We start from the raw sequence: 20,505 nt of genomic DNA on the forward strand, positions 1-20,505 counted from the left end.
TGAGACTCGGAGCCCCCAGAAAAGGCAATCTGATATAAATAGCGATTTACAAAGAATACAAAAATAGAAGGAGCGTGCGGTGCCCGCGGCGGGGGGGCCAGGACCTGTAGTGCTTGTGTGCAAGTCCCAACCCCAGGCTGGGGGCTGGCACCCCCAGCACCCCATGGTCCCGGGCCAGCACAGCCCCTGAGAAGCAGAAAGACGTGCAGCAGAGTTTGGCTGAGGGTAATGGAGTCTCAGCCGGGAAGGGGGCCCTGGGGGTCCTGCTCGCACCACACCCAGGGGTCCCCCAGCACCCTGGGGTGAGGGAGATGCCCCCCCCAGGGAGATGAAAAGTACAAAAAGCGAAAGTGCATCAGTCTACACGTCCTGCCCCAAACCTGCAGGGGCCTGCGACCCCCTGGCAGCGGGGGCTGGACCTGCACAGCAGCTCCCGGACACGGGGGCCCAGGCTGCAGGGTGTGGGGGGGCCGTGGGGTCAGCACAGCTTTGGGGGGGCCCCCCGGTCGGGCCCAGGCAGCCCCAGCCCCTCTGCCCAGGGTAGCAGAGACTCAATTTCTGTTTTCTGGCTTTGGAAAGTCTGGGGGGGGTCACTGCCACACCCTGCCTTGCTGGCAGTGAGGGGGCGATCAACCCCTTTTGTACCCCTGAGTATCCCCAGTAAGACAAGTGTGTGTATCCCAGCCCGAGTGGGGCAAGGGGACCCCGTGCTGCAGCAATGGGGGCTCCAGCCCATGCAGGCACAATGTGACCCCTCAGGGGGAGCCCCAGGGCAGGGAAGGCTCCCCCAACACAGTGCAGGGAGCACTGGGAAGTCCCCCAGGCAGGGGGGGGCTGGGCTGGCCCCGCTCCAAGGCACAGGCGGTGAGATCAGCGATTGCTTCAGGCCCGGGTGGGATTAAAGCTGGTGTCTGTGCCCGGGGGGCACTGGGGGGTGGGAGTGCTGCCATGGAGCTGGAGGGGCTTCCCCCAGGCAGCTGTCCTGCCACAGCCCTGACAGCTCTCGGGGCGGTGAGTCCCGGCCCCAGCAAGGCACTGGTGGGGCAGGAGGGCTGGGGGTCCCTCCACTTTCACCGGCTGGTTTGTGACGGGGGGCAGGCGGGGGCCACCTATGCCAGCAGCCCCATGCGAGTGACTTTGGCCGAGAGGAAGGTGTGCAGGACAAAGACGATGGGCTTGGGGCAGGAGTGCAGGTCCAGTGCCTGGGGGGAGATGGAGAGCAGTGTCAGCCTCCCACTGGCACACCAAACCCCACGGGGGGCACTCACAGATGGGACTGGGAGCTCCCACCAGCGGTACCCGGTGGGTAGGGGATCAAGGCAGACGGGATGTTGCAGGGATGGGGGAAGCAGGAGCCAGCCCTGGAGGAAGTCCCACCCAGTTAGGAGGTGAGCCCGGCTGCCCCCTCCTCACCAGCTCCCCCTCGGGGCCCCCGAAATCCAGGTAGAGGGTCCTGATGCCGTCGTCCGCCGACATCTTCAGCCTCTCGTAGGGGTAGCGGAAGAGGATGGCGCTGCCGCCTGGCTCCTCCCGGCTGATCGTGAAGCCGCCCTCGTAGTGGAGGCAGAGCTGCACCCCCTGCCCTGCTAGCGTGCAGCCTGCGGCACCAGCACCCTCAGCCCCCAGCACTGGCAGCTGCGGCCCCCTGCCCGCCCCCTGCCCATGACATCCCCAGGGTAGAGGTCCCCTCAGGCTGCCTGGGTCCTGTTGCACCCAGAGCCCTGGGGGGAAAGGGGGAGCCCCAGGGTCCCCTCCACCGCACTCACCCACTGTCACCTCCTTGATGAGCTCAGCGGCAGCGTGGCAGCCCTGGACGAGGACCCGTGTCCAGCAGGAGAGGTCCCGGTGGGTCTCCACGCGGAACACGTGCATCTCCACGCCCTGGCGAGAGCCTGTCCGCGTGGCGAAGGTCAGCTCCGAGCCCAGGGTGGGCGAGCGGTGGCCCGAGCCTGAGTGGACGAGCCTGGGGGCGAAACAGAAGAAGGGGGAGGTCAGGAGTGCAGCAGCAGCACACCACCCCTTGCCCATCAGTATTTCGGGGTCTACCCCTGGCTCCGGCAAGAGCCAAGGCACCAGTAGAAGGGCTGGGGGACACAGGGACAGATGCAGCCCCCCAGCCCACCTGGTTGCCACCAGCGGGTAGCTGTGGCAGGGGGAGGCCCAGGCGTCCCGGGTCCAGGGCATGGCATCATACAGCAGTAGGTCCTTCTCTGTCACTGCCATCAGCACCGGCCGCCACTGCTGCCGCCCGCCGTCCAGACGTGCCTTGAAGAGACGGTGCAGGGCACCAGGGGTGGTAGAGAGATGGTGAGGGGCACCAGGGGTGGTGGCACTCGCTGCTGCCCGGCACCTCGCTCCTGCACCCACAGGCAGGGTGGCCCCACACCAGTGACTTCACATTGCCGTGTTTGTGGCAGTGACCGTGTAAAGCCACACATGGTGCTACCAAGAGCAGCCACTCTGGAAAGCCAGACCCTGGAGCCGAGCAGTGAACTGGCAGAAAAGCAAGTGGGTGATGAGCATCTCCGGCTGGGAAATCCCAACGAGAGAGGGGGCCAAGGACACAGCAGCACTGCCTTTGCCAGGGCACAGACTGGGGCAGGGGATGGCGGCTGAGCATGGTGCCCCAGTCAGTGTCAGGGCTCCCCAGCAGCAACCACAGCCCCATCAGTGCTGTCCCTGGGGATGACAGCGGGCAGCGCCTGTTCCCAGAACAGCACTTTTGTCACATCCCAGGCACTGCGACATCCCCAGCAATGCGTACCTGCTCGGCCAGCCAGGCGATGTGCTTCACCTCCCGGCTGCCAGCCGCAGCCCCGCCGGCGCCCATCATGGCGTTGAGCTCGGCCAGGACCTGGGGCAGCAGCGCGGTGATGTTGGCGTGCAGCGCAGTGAACCAGGAGTGGGCCGTGGCCGTGTCCTTGCAGCGCAGGATCAGCGTGTTCCTGCTGTCCGGCGAGTGCAGCTCGATCAGCCTGCCAGGGGACGTGGCGCTGGTGGGGCCAGGGCAGTGGTGCTCGTGCCCAACCTGGTAAACTGGATGCGCTGGTTTGGGGCTACAGACGTGCTGGGGAGCTACTGGCACAGCCCAGTGCCAGCAGGCAAAGGTGGGGGATTTGCAGGGCCGTCCTTGCTGTAGGCAGGGGATGCTGCCAGCCCCATGGGGGAGGCACAGCCCTGGCCCCAGTCAAACTCCACGGACTTTTCTTTCCCAGCTCAGAGAGGAAAACAGGAGGAGATGGCCATGGTGAGAGGCAGCCCCCACCTGGGGGGTCCACAGAGTCTCCCCCAACAGCAATTAGCGGGCTGAGGGTGCAGGGGTCACTAACCTGTTCTCCAGGTCGGGCATGCTGAGGTTCCTGGCAGCGAAGCACATCTTGAGCGGGATCACTTTGCGGTCACGGGGGCCCTGGTGCTGGGGGGAGCCCGAGTCCTCGCTGCTGCTCAGGCTGGGTGACTGCGGGGGGGCCCCCTCCCACGGTAGGTCTGACACCAGCGAGGGCTTCTTGATGTAGGGTGTCACCTCCCGCATGAACTTCACTGTGGGGAGCAGGGGGGCAGGTTAGGGCTAGGCAGAGCTTCTGCACCCCCAAGCCACAGCCCCGCACCCAGAGGATGCTCTGACCACAGGGGTGTCTTGTCCTCCCCCAGCATGCACAGGCACATGGTCTTGTCCAGCCCTGGGGAGTTGTGGGACACCCCCAGCACCACCAGCACAGCCCATGAGCTGAACTCACCCCCCAGCCCATGCTGGAGGCAGAGGACAGAGAGGGGACAGGCAGGGAACAGGGGACACCCTGCCATCACCCCCAGGGGTGCTGCAGCCCTGGGGAGGGGACAGGGCCCGGAGGGTCCCACCCTGCCCTGAGACGGAGATGTCCCAAGGACAGGCACTGGCGGCTCGTCCCCAGCATCGGCGCAGGCATAGGAAAGTGACACAGCGCAGGACAATGGGCCGGGCAGGAGGTCACCCCACAGCCCATCCTGACCCGCCCCAGCCCCGCGCTGCCAGCACGGCACACGCCAAGTTTCCAGCGCCATGGGCGCCACCAGTGCGATGACCCCGTGCTGCCGCTCGCGCCTGCCAGCAGCCTCGGCAGGACGAGGAGGAGGAGGGTTTGCAGCCAGGACATCCCGGCTCCACGCTCCTCTCCGGGCTGGGCAGGAAGGAAGGAGCCACCGGCTCCCGCTCCCCCCGGACCGCAGCTCCCCCGGCACCACCCAGTGCAGCTCCAGCGAGGCGCCGGCACCCTGCAGCCCCCCAGCTCTGAGCAGGACGCTCAGAGCCTGGCTCAGCCAGTCCATGGTGCCACCACAGCCACACCAATGCCAGCTGCCACGCTCAGGGAACACCAACGCTGTCACCGTGGCAGGGAGCATCCGCTGAGACGCCGGCTGGAGCGGGGACGAGGCCAGGGGAGCTGCCAGCACTGATGGCAGCCAGGGCCCCTGCCCGCTCCGGCTCCCCGGCTGGCACACACGCCATGGGAGCAGGCCAAGCCAGACAACTCGCCAGAGCTTTGCCAGAGGGGGAACGACAGTGGCGACAGGGACCAGGTCTGGTTCTCAGATGGTCGTTCTGCTGCCCGACACCCCAGCCCTGCGGGCAGGTGCCTCTGTGCGGGCAGGAGATGTGGGCAAGGCTGGGGAGCGGGCAGGACGGGGAGTGGGCAGGCAGATCAGCCCCCGCCGGATCTGCTGAGCTGAGCAGCACACCGGGGATGTGCTGCCACGAGGCGCTTGTCCTTGCTGCGGGCAGCAAACGAGTTAATATTAGCCTCCCGCCGTGCTGATCCCAGGATTACTGCCCTCCCCGCGCACCCCTAATCCTGCAGCCGGGCCAGGCAGGGCAGGCAGCGCTGCTGGCAGGGGCGGCAGCTCCCACTGTGGGGCCACTCGGCAGCTGTTTGCCAGATGTGGGCAGCTGCCTCCGGCACCAGCTGGGAGCCCAGCACCCTCCAGACAGCCCATGGCAGGGCTCCAGCACACGGTGCTGTGAGCCTGCGATGCCAGTGCCAACCTCCGCCAGGGCACGGTCACCACCTTCTCAAGGGCTGGGCTTGACGGGAGGGCAAGGGGCTGAGGAGGCAGCTGATGGCGTGGGAGCCCAAGCCCTGTGCCAGGAGCTGCCAGAGGAGCATGGGCTTGGCAGGGCTGGTGGTTCTCAGCAGCGGCTGGGACCAGCAGGCAACTGCTGCTGGCTGCACCAGCTCAGCCGCCACAGGGAGGGACCCGGCACAAGCAGATGCGGGGATGGCAGCACAGCCAGCTCCCTGCTTGCAGGGGGACACAGCTGCAGCACATGTGGGACTGTGGAGCCCCCTGTGCCAGTGGGCACAAAACTGGCACCAGGACGGCAGCACCTGCACCCACCTCTGCTGCTGCTGGTGAGCCAGCGGCCGGCACACACCACCCCGGCACAGCTGCTGCCGCCCGCCTACGCGTTCACCACAAAGGAAGCCTGGCCGCTGCCTGCACCCCTGCCTGGTCTGCTGAAGGACGGCTGCTCTGCCTGCACAGCAATGCCGGGTCAGCGCCAGCCTCGCTGGGCTGAGCCCCTGTGCACTGCCCGGGCAGCACCGCTTTGTCATCAGGGCTGGAGTCCCTCCTGCCACCGGCACCCGGAGAGAAACACGGAAGAAAACACCGAGAGGCTTCCCCACAGTTGCACATGGGTCAGTTCTTGCTGTCATGCTTCCCCTTTGCCAGCGCTCACCAGCCCGTGTGCTGCCGGCCAGAGGTTCTGCCCGCAGCCTCCCCACAGATGCGGAAGGGCTCCCTTCCCCCTGCCTGTCAGGGCTCAACGGGTGTCTCTGGGCACGCCAGGAGGAAGGTGCCTGGTGCAGGTCCCTGCAGCCAAACACAGCGCCCAGCACAGGGCTGTCAGCCCCATGGGTGGAGGGCTGGGGCTCCCATGCACCATGGCCAGCCCAGAGCCCCAGCAAAGCCCCAGAATCTGCCCAAGAGTTCAGATGGTTGCACCTCCAGGGGCTGGCAAAGAGGAACAGGGCAGGACGCAAGGCCAAGCTCTCCCAGCTGATCTCCAGGGCCCATGGGTGCCAGCCAGCCCATCCTGCCACAGCCGCAGCCCCAGCGGGACGGGATGGGAAGGGGTGGCACCTGCAGTGCCCGTGCCTGTGGCGGAAGCGAGGGACAAATGCTGTGGGGCTGGAGCTCCTGCGGGACGGGATCAAACGGCCAAACAGCACAAGGCAGGATGGACGAAGGACACGGGAGAAGATGGTGAATCCGGCACAGAGTCCTGCCAGGACTCTCGCTGCCTGTGATGGTGGCCCTGACCCGCTGGGTGTTTAAACACCAAACTCAACGCCATAACTCCACCTCATCCCCTGCAGTCCCCAGCCATGGCCAAGCTGCACAGAGCTACCCTGTGCTGAGTATGGCTATGCCAGAGTTCACCTCACCACCCTTGTGCCAGGAGCAGGTAGGTGAGCACGAGCGCCCATCACCGGCTCCAGCCCAGCCCAGCCAGGCACAGCCGCATCTATGGAGCAGCCGCACATGCCAGAAGACAGGCGGCCTCACTAGGACAGAAGGACAGTGTGTGTGGTACCATGGACACACATGGGCCACCATGACTCTCGGCACGGGGGATTCATGTCCTCCTGGCTGCCCGAGGCACAGCACCCCACAGCACCAGCACCAGCCCCGTGCCCCGTGCCGCCGGGCATGGCAGGTCCTGCCCAAGCTTGTCAGGCAGCTGGGAACAGGTTGGGCAGGAGCGGGTGGCTTCGCTGGGCCAGCCTCAAGCCAGCTGCACCACGGGCATGGAGCCCACGGGGACACGGGCAGATCCCAAACACACCCCCCAGAGAGCCACTGCCTTCCCTGAGGACACGGAGGGGGCAAAAGCAGCCACGCTCGAGGCTCTGTCCCCAAAGATGTGGGACACCACAGCCAGGGGACTCCCGCTCTGTCCCAGGGGACACAGTCTGCAGAGATGGCCCATCCTGGTCCCCATCTGGGAGGGGTCCCTGTACCACCACAAGCAGGAGCACCCTGGCCAGGGAGGGGACACTGCTGTCCCTGTGCCAGGTGAGGGCACACCGAGATCCAGCACTGGGATTGAGGATTTTGGGGGAATAAACACACACATACTGTCCAGGGTGGGGAGAGTGGGGTCCTGCAACCGGAAAAGGGGACCAAGAAGGGGTCCGGGAGCCCGGTGACAGCGGCAGGGGGGGTGTCGCGGGAGCCGGTAGTAGGGCTGGGGGACATCCGGAGAGGACAGAAGGAGCACCGGGGCTCCGGGGGTGGGGTTAGTCGGTACCTTCGAGGATGACCTCCTTCCCGGCTCGCTTCAGCGCCTGGACGGCTTGATCGTGGGTGGCATCCCGGAGATCGACGCCGTTAACGGCGAGGATGGCGTCGCCCAACCGGAGCGCCCCGCTCCGTTCCGCCGCCAGCCCCGGGAAGATACGCGAGATGAGCACCGGCATACGGTTCTCCCGACCTCCCTTGATGCTTATACCGAGCCCTCCCGCCTCCGCCTTCACCACCCGCACTCTCCGCACGCAACCGGGTGCCGCCTCCGCGCTGCCGTTCACCACGCCGTTCACCGCCGCCGCTTCGCCGCCGCCGCCTCCTCCTCCACCTCCTCCTCCCGGTTCCGCCGTCAGGCTCAGCGCTTCGCCGCTCAACTCCGCCGCCACCCGCACCCAACGCTCCCGGAGCAGCAGCTCTAACAGCCCCGTTTTGCACGCCCGGGTCCACACGGCCATGCCGCTGCCGCCGCCGCCGCGTACCGGGAGAAGGGGCGGGGCCTGGAAGGGAGGGGGCGTGGCCAGGGAGGCCACGCCCCCGCCCGCATGGCGCGCTGCGGTAGGCTCCGCGTTGTGAATGAGGCGGGGGCTGGGACGCCCCGCCCCTCCCTTCGGTGCGACCAATCGCAGCAGCAGCGGCGGACGGCGGACGGCCGCCGCTGCTGCGACTGGTCGCACCGGAGGGAGGGGCCATGAAGCCCCGCCCCGCGCGTTGTTTCCCGCCCCGCTCTCCATTTCCCGGGGTCTGCCTAAAGCCCCGTTTGGCAAAGCTGCGCTCCCCGCCTTATTTCTAGGGGACTAGACCCCGGGTTTTCCCCTTCCCCCTCCTTTGGGGTGCGGAGGGAAGGAAAACACGGGGAACCCCTAAATTCTGCTCTCTCCAGGCACAGGGGTTCCAGTCCTGCCAGGGAGCCCACAAGCACAAACTGGAAATGGGGTACTGGTGTTACTGGAAGGGCTGGAGAAGGTGCTGCTGCAGAGCTGTACGTATTGAGACGTGGTTTGGTGGGGGGACCCCACGACGCTCTGTCTGTCTGTCCAGAGCCCAGCTCCCTCTGGGATGGGAGTCATGGGAGTCCCTTGCCCCAGGGAGAGCCCCGGTGCTCACCGCCCGCCCCAGCTGCTGGAGAAGCCCAAAGCAGGACCTGATCCCGCAGCCCTGGGATGGGGAACCCTACGAGGTGCTATGTCCTCGTGCTTAGGCCAGCACCAACCTGACCTGCTGTCTAACAACAGGGAGCCCCGCAGCACAAGGATGAGCCCCGAACCTGCAGCCATACAGAACAGCGGGGTTTATTCCTACAGCACCCTCTGAAACCTACACACACAGCTTCTGCAGCCAGAGCAGCTGGTTCTGCTCTCAGGTGCCGAATTTCTTCTGCTGGACGGGCAGGGGCAGCTGGGTCTTGATGTCCATGACGGGCCGCTCCACCACCACCAGGCAGTTCTCATCCAGCAGATCCGCAAAGAGCAGGGGCTGCAGGCGGGGAGGGCAGGAGGTGAGCATGTGGCGCTGGCCCCCTCCACCCAGCAGCCAGCTCTGGCTTAGCTGTAACCAGAGCCCATGAGATCGCAGCCAACGGCTGCACTGTGACAGTGTGGGACAGCTCTGCTGCTCAGGTGCCTGGCACTGGGAGCAACTGGGCACAGGAGCAGGTGGGGCTGCAAGGACCAGGGGTGCAGGGCTCCCCGCAGACCCTGTTCCTCACCACGGCATGTGCCCAGAGACACCATCACCCACCTGGAACTTCTTGCAGATCTTGAAGGCGTGGAGCTGCCGCTGCCGAGCTGTCTCCGGGAGCTGCTTCAGGGTGCTCTGGTTCAGCAGAAGGGCACTGTTGTCTGGCAAAGGCTGCCAGGAGAGCAAATAGAACATGTCAGTGCCACCTGGGCCACCGCCAGCTCAGTGCCACAGGGACATCTAGAATGGACAGGGGGCACACCCTGGGCACAGACCCAGCCCTCCCAACAAGGCACACAGACTCACCAGGGACTTGTCGAGGACACAAAACATGTAGACGTCGTGGAGCAGGATGTGCGAGGGGTTCTTGGGGTTGAAGGTGATGTGGGTGATGTGCGTGTCCCTCTCCAGCCAGAGCCTGTGCAGCCCGCAGTTCTGCACCATGCGGCTCCAGGCCGTGTACTGCTGCTCAGGGATGCTGAACTCGAACAGCTGCAGAAGTGGTAGAGGGGGTGGTTGATGAGATTTGGTCCTCCCCAGCATCATTACAAGCCAGGCAATGCGGCCGGGGAGCCCCGAGGCCAGGGAGAGCCATGGAGAAGGGACTGGGGCCACTGGGGCTTCAACCAGGATTGCTCCTACCTGCTGGTCTGCGTAGGCAATGACAAGGTTGTTGGTGACGGGGTGGATGGCGAGGGCCGTCACTGCGCAGCTGTAGGTGGGCACTGTGCAGTGATGCTGAAGGGCAGGAGGGGATAGAACTGTGACAGGAGCAACCAGTGCCACCTCCAATCCCCCTTCCCTCACATGCCCCAGCCCTGCTCTGGGATCGCAGCAATGCCCCAGGGAGGGGTTCGAGGCACTGAGCCCAGCCTCCCCAGCCCTGTGGCAGGAGGGCAGAGGGGTTCCTCCCACAGCCCCCACCCCTACCTTGAAGCATTTCAGGCTGTAGACGTGGATTGCCCAGTCCCCGCCGACCGCAGCCACCCAGTGCCCGTCTGCACTCACTGCCAGTAAGTAAATGGCCTCGGGGGTCTCTGCGGAACACCCACCAGCTGTAACGGCTGCTCAGGCCTGCCATGAGCCCCAGACCTCCCAGGAACATCCAGACCCAGGTCCCCCCACTGACAGGGGTGTCCCGGCTCCTCCACCCGTGCCAGTCCACGAGGGTGGCACAGACATAGGGCTGGGGCTGCCAAGGGGCAGGACCCACATGCCCCGAGGCAGGACGGGGAGCACATGCTCAGCTCTGCACACCCCCCTGCACCTGCAGGGGGGACAGGACTCAGAGCTCAGGGACCCCCAGCACCTCCCAGCTTGAACCTGATGGCGGGCGCAGCGTGTGCAGGTGTTTGCAGCCCCCTGGTTCCAGCAACTGGAGGATGTGGACGGCGCCTTGAGCAGAGGCGACGAAGAGGCTGCCTGAGTCAGCGGCGAACTGGAGCTGGTAGGCTGGGAGGAGCAGTTTGGGGACTTTGGGGACCTTGAGGGGGAGAAGCAGCACTGGCAGCCACCTACTGCTGCCACGCTCGCTCTCTGCGAGCAACGCTGGTCATGCCAGCCCCCTACAGCCACCCACCAACCCTCCCAGCCATGGGGCGGCCTCTCACCCTCCTCACCTTTGCAATACTGATGCTGTCACCCTCATACTGCAGGCGGTAGAGGTGGAAGCGGGAGGCGGTGGAGTAGGCGATCCAGCTGCCGCATGGTGAGACACAGCTGCAGTAGATGTGCTCTGGCCCCTGGAATACAGAGTGGCTGAGTGGGGCTGTGAGACCTCCAGGTAGTGCAGCACACACAGCTCAGTCATCGGAAGGAGAGTGGGGGCTGCCCTGACCCCTCCAGGACAGCCCTCAGCCTGGCTCAGACCTACCTTACTCTTGAGCTGCACGAGGTGCTCAGGCATGCTGCGCAAAGGAAGGACCTCACCATCCTTTCCTGGGGTGACAAAAACCATACAGTTCATCAGTGGCAGTGGGGAAACCTCATAGGTCCCGTCAAGCAGCTGGGGATCCCGAGGAGTAGCACAGACCATTCCCCAACCTCCCCAAGGCTGAATGCCCCAGGCCTGGCCCAGCTCCACTGAACCATGGGCTCAGCCACACTCTGGCCGTGCAGCTGCTGCCCGGGCACACTGGGAAACACGAGGCTGTGGGGAGGATGGGGCCGAGGTGAACCCACCCCACACTGCCCTGCAGCAGGACAGGTTGTGCCCGAAATCCTGCAGGCAGCACCGGTCAAGTTGTGAGACTCACCGGTCTTGTCGGTGGAGCCAAGTCTCCAGAGCTCCAGGTGCTGGGTGAACTGGAAGAGGAGCAGCCGAGCTTTCCTGGCGCAGGAGACGAGGCGCCGCTGCGTACAGAAATGGGCAGAACCGTTGTGAACCCACAGCCCATGAGACAGGGCTGGGCCCAAACCAAAACGCCCCGGGGTGCCAGAGACTCCCGGGTGGGGAGAGGAAGGACTTAGGTACTGTGGGATGGGAGCCTGGAGATGGAGACCCAGCAGGACCAGTGAGACGAGCCTGCCAACTTCCCACCCCTCACCCGCTCCACAGCAGGAGTCTCCAGACATGCCAGGGTCAGGGAGGGGACCCAGCAGGGTAGGGAGAGCCAGTCTTCTCCCACAGGTCGAGCCAGCCCTGCCAGCCTGCCTCGCCAGGCACAAGTCCCCCCAGAGCGGCACTCACATGAGGGAAGGTGAATTTGCGGAGCGCTGCTTCATAGCCCTTCTTCTGCACCTTCTCCATCAGCGAGCGGATCACCAGCTGCGCATCCAGGCCTGGAGCCAAGCAGAGCTCAGCCAAACTGGTACCAGGGGGAACCCCACGCCCTCCCTGTGCCCGTGGCCACCCCTACCCCCAGAGATGAGAGCAGTCCCGCTGTGCACCACAGCTCGCACGTCGTGGGTGTGATGCTGGAAGGGCTTTGTCCGCACCCAGCGCTTCTCCAGGCTGCCCACCCGCACTGGCAGCAGCTGGAGCTGGTAAGTGGCCCCAGTGGAGGTGCCCACAATGATGCTGTCCTCCTTCTGGTGACAGAAATGGGGATGGGGTTTGTGGGCACTGACTTGGAAGAAGGAAGGGGCAGCACTGGGAGGGAGGAGAGACCATCAGCTGCGGTCCCAACCTTGCTCCTGCCCGAGCGCCTCTGGCCCTGCATACAGCAGCCCAGATGGGCTCCCAGCTGCCTGAGTGGGCTGGGGGGCTCAGGGGACTCACCTACCTCTGACACAGCCAGTGAGAGGGCAGAGGAGGTGCTGACAGTGTGGGACTCCACCAGCGTCCCCTGCTGCCAGTCCCAGAACTGCACCCTCCCAAAGGAGTCAGAGGTGACAATGGTGCTGCTGGCAAGGAAGACGACGCTCCAGACGACGCACTCGCGCTGCACCTTCTGCACGTGGTAGTTCACCATGATCCGCTGCACCGTTTGGCCTGAGATGGGAGAAGCATGGTTGGGGGTGGCAAGGGGACCCCTCAAGGCACAGGGTCAGCCGATGCTGAGGGTCCCCAGGGCAGGGGACAGGCTGTGCACACCCCTCAGGGTGCGAGGTACCTGAACAGACGTCGAGCACACGGAGGATGTCGATGGAGCCAGCTGCTATGTGAGAGTCTGACGGGTGCCAGGAGAGACAGAGGATGCGGCCTGCGGGGAGGGACACTCCACATGTGCCCATTCACCAAGACAGGCAGCAGGGATGGACCAGAAGGACAGAGGGACGCTGCCACCACAGCACCGAGCCCTCCTGGACTCACCTTTCCGCCTGTCCAGATTCCGCTCAAACTGGATGCCCCCAGGCACGACTTGGAAGAGTTTAATGGAACCATCCTCACAGCCAATCTGCCGGAGGGTGGGGGTCAGCCCCGGGGGGGCGGGGGTCCCTCTCCCCCCGCTGCCCCAGCTCAGGGCTGGGAGAGCCCCCGGTCCCAGTGACTCACCACGAGCCGGGTGCCGCTGCCATTGGCCGCCATGCTCCAGATGGGCCCTCCGCCGCCGTCCACCGAGCAGGACATGCCCAGCCGCGCCAGGTCGTACTCGGTGACAGCCCCACCGAGCCCAGCCCCAAACAGCCGGTCGGCCCCCGCCCAGCACAGCGCTTCCACCGACCGGGCATCGTGCCCGGGGATCACCTGCCGAGGGAGAGATGCCCATTACCCACCGCCCGGCCCGGTGCAACCCGGTACAACCCCGTACGGCCCGGTGCAACCCGGTACGGCTCGGTACAACCCGATACAGCCTAGTACGGCTCCGTGTGACCCGGTACTGCTCAGTACGGTTCCGTATGGCTCGGTACGCTCCGGCACGGCTCGGCAGAGCTTCGTACGGCTCGGTCCAACCCGGTCCGGCCCCCTCACCTTCTCCTGGAAATAGTTGGCGGCGAAGTTGTAGATCTCGACGGTGCCGTCGGTGCGGGCCAGGGCCAGGCGGGCGGAGCGGGGCTGCCAGGCCAGGCAGCGCACCCCGGCCGGCACCAGCCCGAAGAAACGCACCCGGTGCACCTCGAACTCCCCCATCCCGGTCCGGGTCCCGGTCCCGGTCCCGCCCCGCGCTGTCCCCACGTGCGCGCGGTGCTCCCGGAACCGGAGGTCCGCGCGCGGGGGAGGAGGGGGCGCGGCCGGAAGCGGAAGTAGCGGCGCGGCGGGAGATTCGGGCGCTGCCGGGCGGCGGCTCCGGCCCGGGCGCGGGTGCGGGAGCGGAACGCGGGGCCGGGACGGGGCTCGGGGAGCGACCTGCGCTGGGAGGCGGGAGGGGCCCGGCACGCGGAGTGACTCGGCTGTCCCGGCCCGGCCTCGCACCCCCGGGGCCGCCGGAGGGCACCAGCGCCTGCGGCTCCGCGGCGGCGGCCCGGGGCGGGCTACGGAGCCGAGGGGGATCCCGAAGATAGGGGGGATTGCAGGGCTGGGGGGCGTCTGGGTATGGGGGAGCTGTATGTCCCGGGGTCGGGGGAGTCTGGGTATGGGGGTCTATGGGGACCTGTGGGGACCGGGGTGGAGGGACCTGGGTATGGGGGCGCTGCAGGGTTGGGACGGGCAGCTGGGTACGGGGAGCCCGGTGGTGCCGGAGGCGGCCCCGGGCACAGGGACTGGGAGCTCCCCCCGCAGCAGGGCCTCCCCTGTGCACTCCGCGCTGACTGTGTCTGTGCCGCTGCTTTACAGGCCCGGAGCATGGTGCAGATCGTCATCTCCAGGTGAGGCCACCGCGGGCTGTGCAGCCCCGGGAGAGTGCTGATCCCTGCCCGGGGGGGCTGGAGCCGCTGGTGCAGCCACCTCTCTCCCCGTAGTGGCGGTGCTGGCGGGCTGGCACATTGGGTGCTGCTGGAGCTGCAGGGCGAGGTGGAGCCCCGGCAGAGTGGAGGGCTGGCAGGGAGCGTCCTGGGAGACCTGCACTACACCCACCAGGTCAGGCAGCCCCTGCCGGGTGTCCCAGGACAGCTCGGCAGCCCTCGCCCTTTGCTATCGCCCTTTGTCCTCACCCTCCATCTCTGCTTTCTCGCCAGGGCATTCCCGTGCTCATCGTGGGCCATCACATCCTCTACGGGAAGGTGGTGCAGCTGGAGAAGCCGTTTGCCGTCCTGGTGAAGCAGGGAGCTGGCGAGTCCCAGGCCGCAGGGCCGCACACCTGCTACACCGTCACCGCCCTCATCAAAACCAAGCTCCTCTTCAAAACCCGCCCCAAGCCCATCATCACCAATGTGCCCAAGAAAGTGTGAGATCCCACATCTGGGCTCCCAGGGCCCTTCCCAGGTCACTTGTCTGCCCCCTTAATGACTCTGTGTCTCAGAATGGCTGAGCTCAGGGTGCAAACTCAGCTGCTGTCCCAGGCGAGATGGATCCTAAGGAGCAGGAGCCTCCTCTGAGTCCTACCCTGTCCCCACACTTCACCCTTTCTCTGTGCAAGTGTTTATTTTGGCAAATCCATCAGGATATAAAAAACAGACTTTTCCAACACATGAAAAAAAAAAAACCACCCCGCAGGTTAAAAAATAAATAGATTTACAAACAGTTTGCGATCAGTGTGAATACCAAAGAGCTACAAAAGTCTAAAAAACCTTGTATTAAATTAAACAAAAAAGCCATCTAAATGCTCAGTTGTAGAAAGGTTTTTCTTATACAAGCCCTGAAAAAAAGAGGGCACAGGGGAGGGGAAAGGGACAAGGGGGGGCCGTGGGTTGGCCGGAGGGTCACCGTGGCCCCTTTGGGGCCCCAACCCATGGCCCCAGTGTCCCCCATTTCTGCATGCCAGGGTCTTTGGCAAAGGTGAAGGGAGGTTCTGCCCTCCCGGGGCAGCTGGACCCCCCTGGAAGGGGCTGGGGGATCCTTGAGGGTCCCTGTGGGTACGTGCCCGCACATACAGCAGCCGTGGGGCAGAGGCGGCACCAGCCAGCAGTGCCGGCACCATGTGGGGCTGTTTTGCCATAGCACCGTGGGAATGGGGAACACAAGGTCCCCAAGAAAGCACCAAAGGGTGGAGGACGGAGCCGCGGTGGGGGGAGCCCGGCCAGCAGCGCTCCGCACACCAGGACGCTCAGTTCGGCACCGGGAGGACACTGCTGTCACCCCCCCAGCACCGGGGCTGTGCCCAGGCTGGTGACGGGCAGCCCTGGCTCAGCCTCACCCCGGCTTTGTACAGAAAAACAAAAATAATAATAATAATTAAAAAAAAAAAAAGAAAACAGAATAAAAAAGCGAGACAATGAAAAATGCAGGTGCGCTCAGCACTGCTCAGCACCGGACGGCTCAGTGCTGGCTGCGCCAGGTCTGGTGGCAGCAGGTGACAGGTGGTGGTCAACCTGTTCCGATCCCTGGGGCCACCCTGGCACTGCCCATGATCACACCTCGGCAAAGGCCAGCCTGCACTGCTCCTGGCGCTTGCCACAGCGCCGGGCCACGATGGCCAGGTAGAGGGCAAGCAGGGCCACCCAGTAGCAGGCGTAGAGGATGGCACCTGCCACCAGGAAGGCCACCTCGGTCTCGCTGAACATGTCCTGGCTGCAGGCGGTGTAGGCCAGGCCGCCCAGCAGCACAGCCACCCACACTGACACTGGCAGCAGCCCCACGGCGTTCACCACCAGCGTCCGGCGCCCCGAGGTGCCCCAGCCTGACTTGTTGATGGTGGCGATGGCGAAGATCTTGGCGGGCAGGAGGCTGGACATGTAGAGGAGGGCGTAGAGGGACATGAAGATCATCTCGGCGTTGCCGCGCAGGAAGCACGCATAGGTGGCCTTGATGACGCCCACCAGCTGCACTGTCAGCAGGAACAGGAGGATGTTCCAGACGCGGCCACGGTAGAAGAGCTGGATGACGGTGGCAATGAGGAAGAAGGGGAAGAACCCGGTCACCACCGACTCGTAGGTCATCCAGAGGTGATGCTTGTGGAACCACAGTGCATTGTAGAGCCACTCGCGGAAGTAGGACTTGCTCCAGCGGGTCTGCTGGTTGAGCCAGCGCAGGTAGCGGGTGGGTGTCTCCGTCAGGCACTTGGAGCGAGCCGTGTACTTGGTCTGGTAGCCCAGGCTGAGCACGCGGTTGGTGAGGTGCCGGTCGTCCCCGAAGCTGCACTTGCTGCCCAGGAAGGTCTGGTGGTACCAGTCCTCGAGGAAGTGCTGCAGCAGTGCGTTGCGGTACATGCCCAGGGGCCCGCTGATGCACTGCACGCACCCAAAGTATGACTGGCAGGCACGCTCCACGTTGAAGGCCATCCAGTACCGCACGCTGCTCAGGAACGACAGCCACGAGTCGTATTTATTCAGAATCTGGGGAGGGCACAGACATGAGCCCCGGTGCCGCTGCAAGCCCCCAGCACTGCCGCGTCCCCCCGGCACCCTCGCTCATGACTGCAATACCTGGACGTCACCGCCGACGCCACCAACGCGGGGGTCTGCCTCCAGGATGCGGAGCATCTCGGCAGTACAGGCGGGGTCCAGCACCGTGTCTGAGTCACACACCTGAGGGGCAGAGGGAACGTCAAGCCCCACTCCCGCCGCCCACACGCGCCCAGCAGACAGCCCAGCCCACAGCCGGGCAAGCCCGAGCCACGGCCGGCGAGACCAGGCAGAGCCTGGAGCCCGGCAGGCGGTGGCAGAGAGCGGAGCACCCGCGGTACCCGGTCACTGCTGCCCCAGGCCAGCTGCCCGCTGGCAGCCCTATGGGTCCTGCCCCGGCCACCACCCTGCACCCACACGCGGGAACCCGGCACCTTGTGTGGTGCCACACAGGTGACATGAGCCTGGGGCACGTCCTGCTTGCACCGCAGGTGATGCTCTGAGGAGGCGATGTGGAACCCTTGCAGGCAGCGGTGCAAGCAGGGCTGACCCCTCTGGCCACCCTGGTGACACTTCGCCAGCCCAGTGCTGGTGGTTCTGCAGCCAGTGCACAGGCCAAATCCAGCACCAGCAGCTGCTCCTGCCCCTCCCACAGCGCCCCTGCCTGGCTGCACACCTCCTGCCCAGCTGTGCACACCCTGCCCCCATCCCTCCTGCCCGCCCGGTCCATGCAGCCACCTGGATGTAGTCCACGGAGTCTCCAAGTGCTCGGAAGGCTGTGTACATCACCTCCCGCTTCCCGCCCCACTTCTGGAGGATGCAGGAGTAGGTGTTGCCGCGCACCAGCGCCTGGACACGGGCCAGCCCTTCCTGCAGTCCGGTCTCCGTCTCCCCCTCGCCCCACGCATGGAAGTTACTCTTCCAGACATAGCTGCCCGAGTGCTCGGAGCCCATCACATCATGGAAGATGTCCAGCATGTAGGTGTCGTCGGGGCCATTCCCGTCCACCACCATCACCACTTTGAGGTCAGGGAAGGCGATTCGCTTGATGGAGCGCAGGCACTTCTTCAGGTAGTCGGGATCCTCCTGGTAGGCGGCGATGCAGAGGGCCACTGAGCGCCCCGGCCGCACCGGCTGCCCCTCGACCCGCATGCGCCGGTGCTCCAGGAAGGCGAAGAGGCTCTGGATGAAGAGGTGCAGCCCCAGGATGGCCCCGTAGAGCCCGAAGGAGAGGTAGTGCTTCTCCGTGTGGATGAACTGGTAGCCCGTGACGTACGCGGCAAGGATGCCTCCCAGCACCGCCAAGGCGAAGAGGCTGGTCCCAACGATGCGCAGGGCCGTGGAGAGGCTCCCTGGCATCTGGGAGAGTGGGCAGCGTCAGGGCAGAGCCGAGGGGACAGCCCATGGCACCACCCGCTGCCTGGATCCCCAGGAGGGGAAGGCAGGGGAACACCACATGGCTGCTGCCCCGTGGCTGCCTTATCCCTCAGCAGGCACCACTTTTGGGGTCAGACCTTCCCGGTGCCTCCATGGGGGCGGGAGAGGTGTGGGGGTCCCAAGCATCCCACTAAGCATCCACAGACCCGTCCAGCCGAGCGAGGACGTGGTCAGTCGCGGGTCCCCGTTGACAGCTGGGCTGTGGGGCTGGAGGACAGGGAAGGGCAAAGGGACACTGGGGACCCTGACCCGGAGTCTCCCCAGGGCAGTGAACCTGTCTGGGCACGGCCACCCAGAGCCCCCAGCTGCTCCAGTGCCTGCGCCAGGACCCTGGTCCCCGACCCCGCTGCAGGACGGAGACCGGGGACGGGCAGCGCGGGCAGCGGGGACTGCAGAGCCGCACAGCGGGCACGGCCGGAGGCGGGCAGGGCGCTGCGGGCGGGGGGTGCGGGCAGGTGAGGGGGTGCAGGCTGGGGGGCGGCACGAACACGTGAGGGGTGCGGGCAGGGCGCAGAGTCACAGGCAGTACCAGCCCAGGGACCCCCGCGGCACCGGCAGCGCCCCCCGGGCAGCCCCTGCCCCTCCCCGGGCCCCGCAGCCCCCGGTGCCGGTTCCGCGCTCCCGGTGCGGCCGCGGCCGGTTCCGCGAGGGCGGGGGCGCTCCGAGCCGGTACCGCGGGGCCGGGAGGGAGAAGGAGGGACCTGGAGCGGGACTCACCGTGGTGGTGCCGGTGTCGCCGCTCGCCCCGGCCGCCGCCGCCGCCGCCGCTGTGCGCCCGGCCCGGCCCGCGCGGCCCCTTTATACGGCGGTGGGGCCGGCACCGCCCGCAGCCCGCGGGGGCCCCGCCCGGCACCGGCACCGCCGGCACCGCCACCAGCCCCGGCACCGGCAACACCTGGCACCGGCCCCAGCCCCGCACTGCGGGAGCGACGATCGGCCTCGGCGGCCCCGGCATCCCCATCCCCCGGCACCGGCATTCCCCCACGCGGCAGTGGGCGCCACCGGCACCGCCCCGGGGACCGGCCGCAGCTCATCGGCCGGGGCAGCGCTGGGCCACCCCGGGTCACCTCAGGGTCCCCGGGGCCACCCCCGGGGACACTCTGTCTCTCCTATCCCCCTGCCCCACTCCCGAGGCTTCTCTCATGACACTCATGTGTAACCTACATGTCACCTCCGGGTGCCCCCATGTCCACTCCACGGCTGTGAGCCACCTGGGGATGCCCGGTGTCCCCCCACTGTGTCACTCTGTCCCCATGGTTTCTGGGTTCCAGGGCAGGAACAGGACCACCCTGAGGACAGCAACCCTGTGCTGGTCACACAAAATGTCCCTGTGCTGGGCTGATGACAGGGGGCTACCAGCTCTGGGAGGGACCATGCTGAGTCCAGAGGAGGTGCAGCCTCAGCTTTGGGCTCAAATACCAGCACCTTTGGGTTCCTCATCCTTGTGCAGGCCATCACGTCCTGTTGGGCTGGGAGAAGAGTGATGCTGGGATTAGGCCTGGACTCCCCAGTTCCAGGAGCTGGGGAGGGGGGATCTCTTCAGCAGGAACCCCCGGCCAGGTAGGTCAGCCCAGCTGATCCCCCAGCACTGCGGTGACGCCGCTGGCAACTCCCCACCACAGGTGCTGCAATTGCACCCAGAGACGGTGCTCAGAAACTTGTGAGCCCGTGGATGGCGCGCATGGGACAGGGACACCAGGACCCTCGGCACCACTGGCAGGTCTCCCACGTGGCAGTGGTGGGGTGTGGAGCTGCGAAACCTGGCATGGTGAGGTAAGACCTGGCGTGGTTGTGCCGGTGCTGCTGCTGCAGTGCACCTGTGGCTGCAGGGACCCGTCTGTGGGAATGAGGGGGACAGGGGCAGCGTGTCCCCACTCCACAGCCCTCGCCAGTGTCCCCCAGCAGTGACCCAACCCCAGGGCTGCCCCATGGCCCCTTAACCTCTCGGTGTGCCTGGCCTTGCTGCCAGCCACGGGAGCGCTGCCCAAGGTGGAAACCAACCTCCCTCCTCCAGGACGGCCACCTCCTTGCTCCCCATGGCAAGAGGGATGGCTGGTGCCTGGCCAGCGGCATCAAAAGAGACTTTTCATTCAAGAATGGTCGTCTGCCACTCACAGCAGGCCCTGAGGAGGCACTGCTGGTACAGCAGCACCCTAGCACGTGCCCGTGGCACTGGCGTGGGCTGGCGGCAGCAGGAGCAGGGAGGAGCGCTCGGCCGCTGCTGCTCTCCTGCGAGGACAACGTGCTCCTGCTGCCCCAGCACACCCAGCACAGCAGCACAGCACAGTATGGCACAGCACAGTGAGGTGTGGGCCCGGTGCAAGTGGCTCTGCTGGGCATGGA

General features: G+C 66.0%; 4 protein-coding genes across 4 annotated transcripts; 1 reads left to right on the plus strand and 3 right to left on the minus strand.

The window, feature by feature from the left end:
- Positions 1 to 18: 18 nt before the first annotated feature.
- On the minus strand, positions 19 to 7,831 carry SNTB2 (syntrophin beta 2). Its single transcript, XM_065848568.2, is given in 8 exon segments — positions 19 to 1,202; positions 1,414 to 1,598; positions 1,767 to 1,963; positions 2,123 to 2,265; positions 2,765 to 2,975; positions 3,330 to 3,540; positions 7,292 to 7,801; positions 7,804 to 7,831. Coding segments are annotated over 8 exon segments (1,578 nt in total). The 3' UTR covers positions 19 to 1,109.
- Positions 7,832 to 8,560: 729 nt separating this feature from the next.
- UTP4 (UTP4 small subunit processome component) lies at positions 8,561 to 13,574 on the minus strand. The gene is made up of 16 exons (XM_065848102.2): positions 13,319 to 13,574; positions 12,902 to 13,093; positions 12,719 to 12,803; positions 12,519 to 12,608; positions 12,189 to 12,397; positions 11,823 to 11,994; positions 11,654 to 11,745; positions 11,220 to 11,316; positions 10,838 to 10,902; positions 10,584 to 10,706; positions 10,288 to 10,447; positions 9,895 to 10,001; positions 9,607 to 9,702; positions 9,271 to 9,456; positions 9,025 to 9,135; positions 8,561 to 8,760 (listed from the first exon to the last, which is right to left on the minus strand). Exons 1-16 carry the CDS (start codon positions 13,475 to 13,477, stop codon positions 8,644 to 8,646), a joined length of 2,061 nt encoding a protein of 686 aa, XP_065704174.1. The 5' UTR covers positions 13,478 to 13,574; the 3' UTR covers positions 8,561 to 8,643.
- On the plus strand, positions 13,560 to 14,965 carry CHTF8 (chromosome transmission fidelity factor 8). Its single transcript, XM_065848104.2, has 4 exons — positions 13,560 to 13,648; positions 14,120 to 14,151; positions 14,245 to 14,362; positions 14,461 to 14,965. The coding sequence occupies exons 2-4, from the start codon at positions 14,129 to 14,131 to the stop codon at positions 14,671 to 14,673; spliced, it is 354 nt and encodes a 117-aa protein (XP_065704176.1). The 5' UTR covers positions 13,560 to 13,648; positions 14,120 to 14,128; the 3' UTR covers positions 14,674 to 14,965.
- A 145-nt stretch (positions 14,966 to 15,110) lies between these two features.
- Positions 15,111 to 18,943, minus strand: HAS3 (hyaluronan synthase 3). The gene is made up of 4 exons (XM_065848418.2): positions 18,880 to 18,943; positions 17,464 to 18,084; positions 16,807 to 16,908; positions 15,111 to 16,716 (listed from the first exon to the last, which is right to left on the minus strand). Exons 2-4 carry the CDS (start codon positions 18,082 to 18,084, stop codon positions 15,793 to 15,795), a joined length of 1,647 nt encoding a protein of 548 aa, XP_065704490.1. The 5' UTR covers positions 18,880 to 18,943; the 3' UTR covers positions 15,111 to 15,792.
- Positions 18,944 to 20,505: the final 1,562 nt, after the last annotated feature.

The sequence above is a fragment of the Patagioenas fasciata genome, chromosome 13 (assembly GCF_037038585.1).
Source record: "Patagioenas fasciata isolate bPatFas1 chromosome 13, bPatFas1.hap1, whole genome shotgun sequence".
NCBI classification, from domain to species: domain Eukaryota; kingdom Metazoa; phylum Chordata; class Aves; order Columbiformes; family Columbidae; genus Patagioenas; species Patagioenas fasciata.

Bases quoted from the DNA above. Each gene is read 5' to 3' on its own strand.
- UTP4 (XM_065848102.2), bottom strand. From the start codon at position 13,477: ATGGGGGAGTTCGAGGTGCACCGGGTGCGTTTCTTCGGGCTGGTGCCG. The intron at 11,995-12,188 runs GTAGGTGAGTCC...TTCTGTCACCAG, and splicing joins TCTCACTGGCTGTGTCAGAG to AAGGAGGACAGCATCATTGT. The intron at 10,448-10,583 runs GTGAGGAGGGTG...CTCCCCCTCAAG, and splicing joins ACAGCATCAGTATTGCAAAG to GTCCCCAAAGTCCCCAAACT.
- CHTF8 (XM_065848104.2), top strand. From the start codon at position 14,129: ATGGTGCAGATCGTCATCTCCAG. The intron at 14,152-14,244 runs GTGAGGCCACCG...CTCTCCCCGTAG, and splicing joins GTGCAGATCGTCATCTCCAG to TGGCGGTGCTGGCGGGCTGG. The intron at 14,363-14,460 runs GTCAGGCAGCCC...CTTTCTCGCCAG, and splicing joins ACCTGCACTACACCCACCAG to GGCATTCCCGTGCTCATCGT.
- HAS3 (XM_065848418.2), bottom strand. From the start codon at position 18,084: ATGCCAGGGAGCCTCTCCACGGCCCTGCGCATCGTTGGGACCAGCCTC. The intron at 16,909-17,463 runs GTGGCTGCATGG...TCTGCCCCTCAG, and splicing joins ACTCCGTGGACTACATCCAG to GTGTGTGACTCAGACACGGT. The intron at 16,717-16,806 runs GTATTGCAGTCA...TGCCCTCCCCAG, and splicing joins GCGTCGGCGGTGACGTCCAG to ATTCTGAATAAATACGACTC.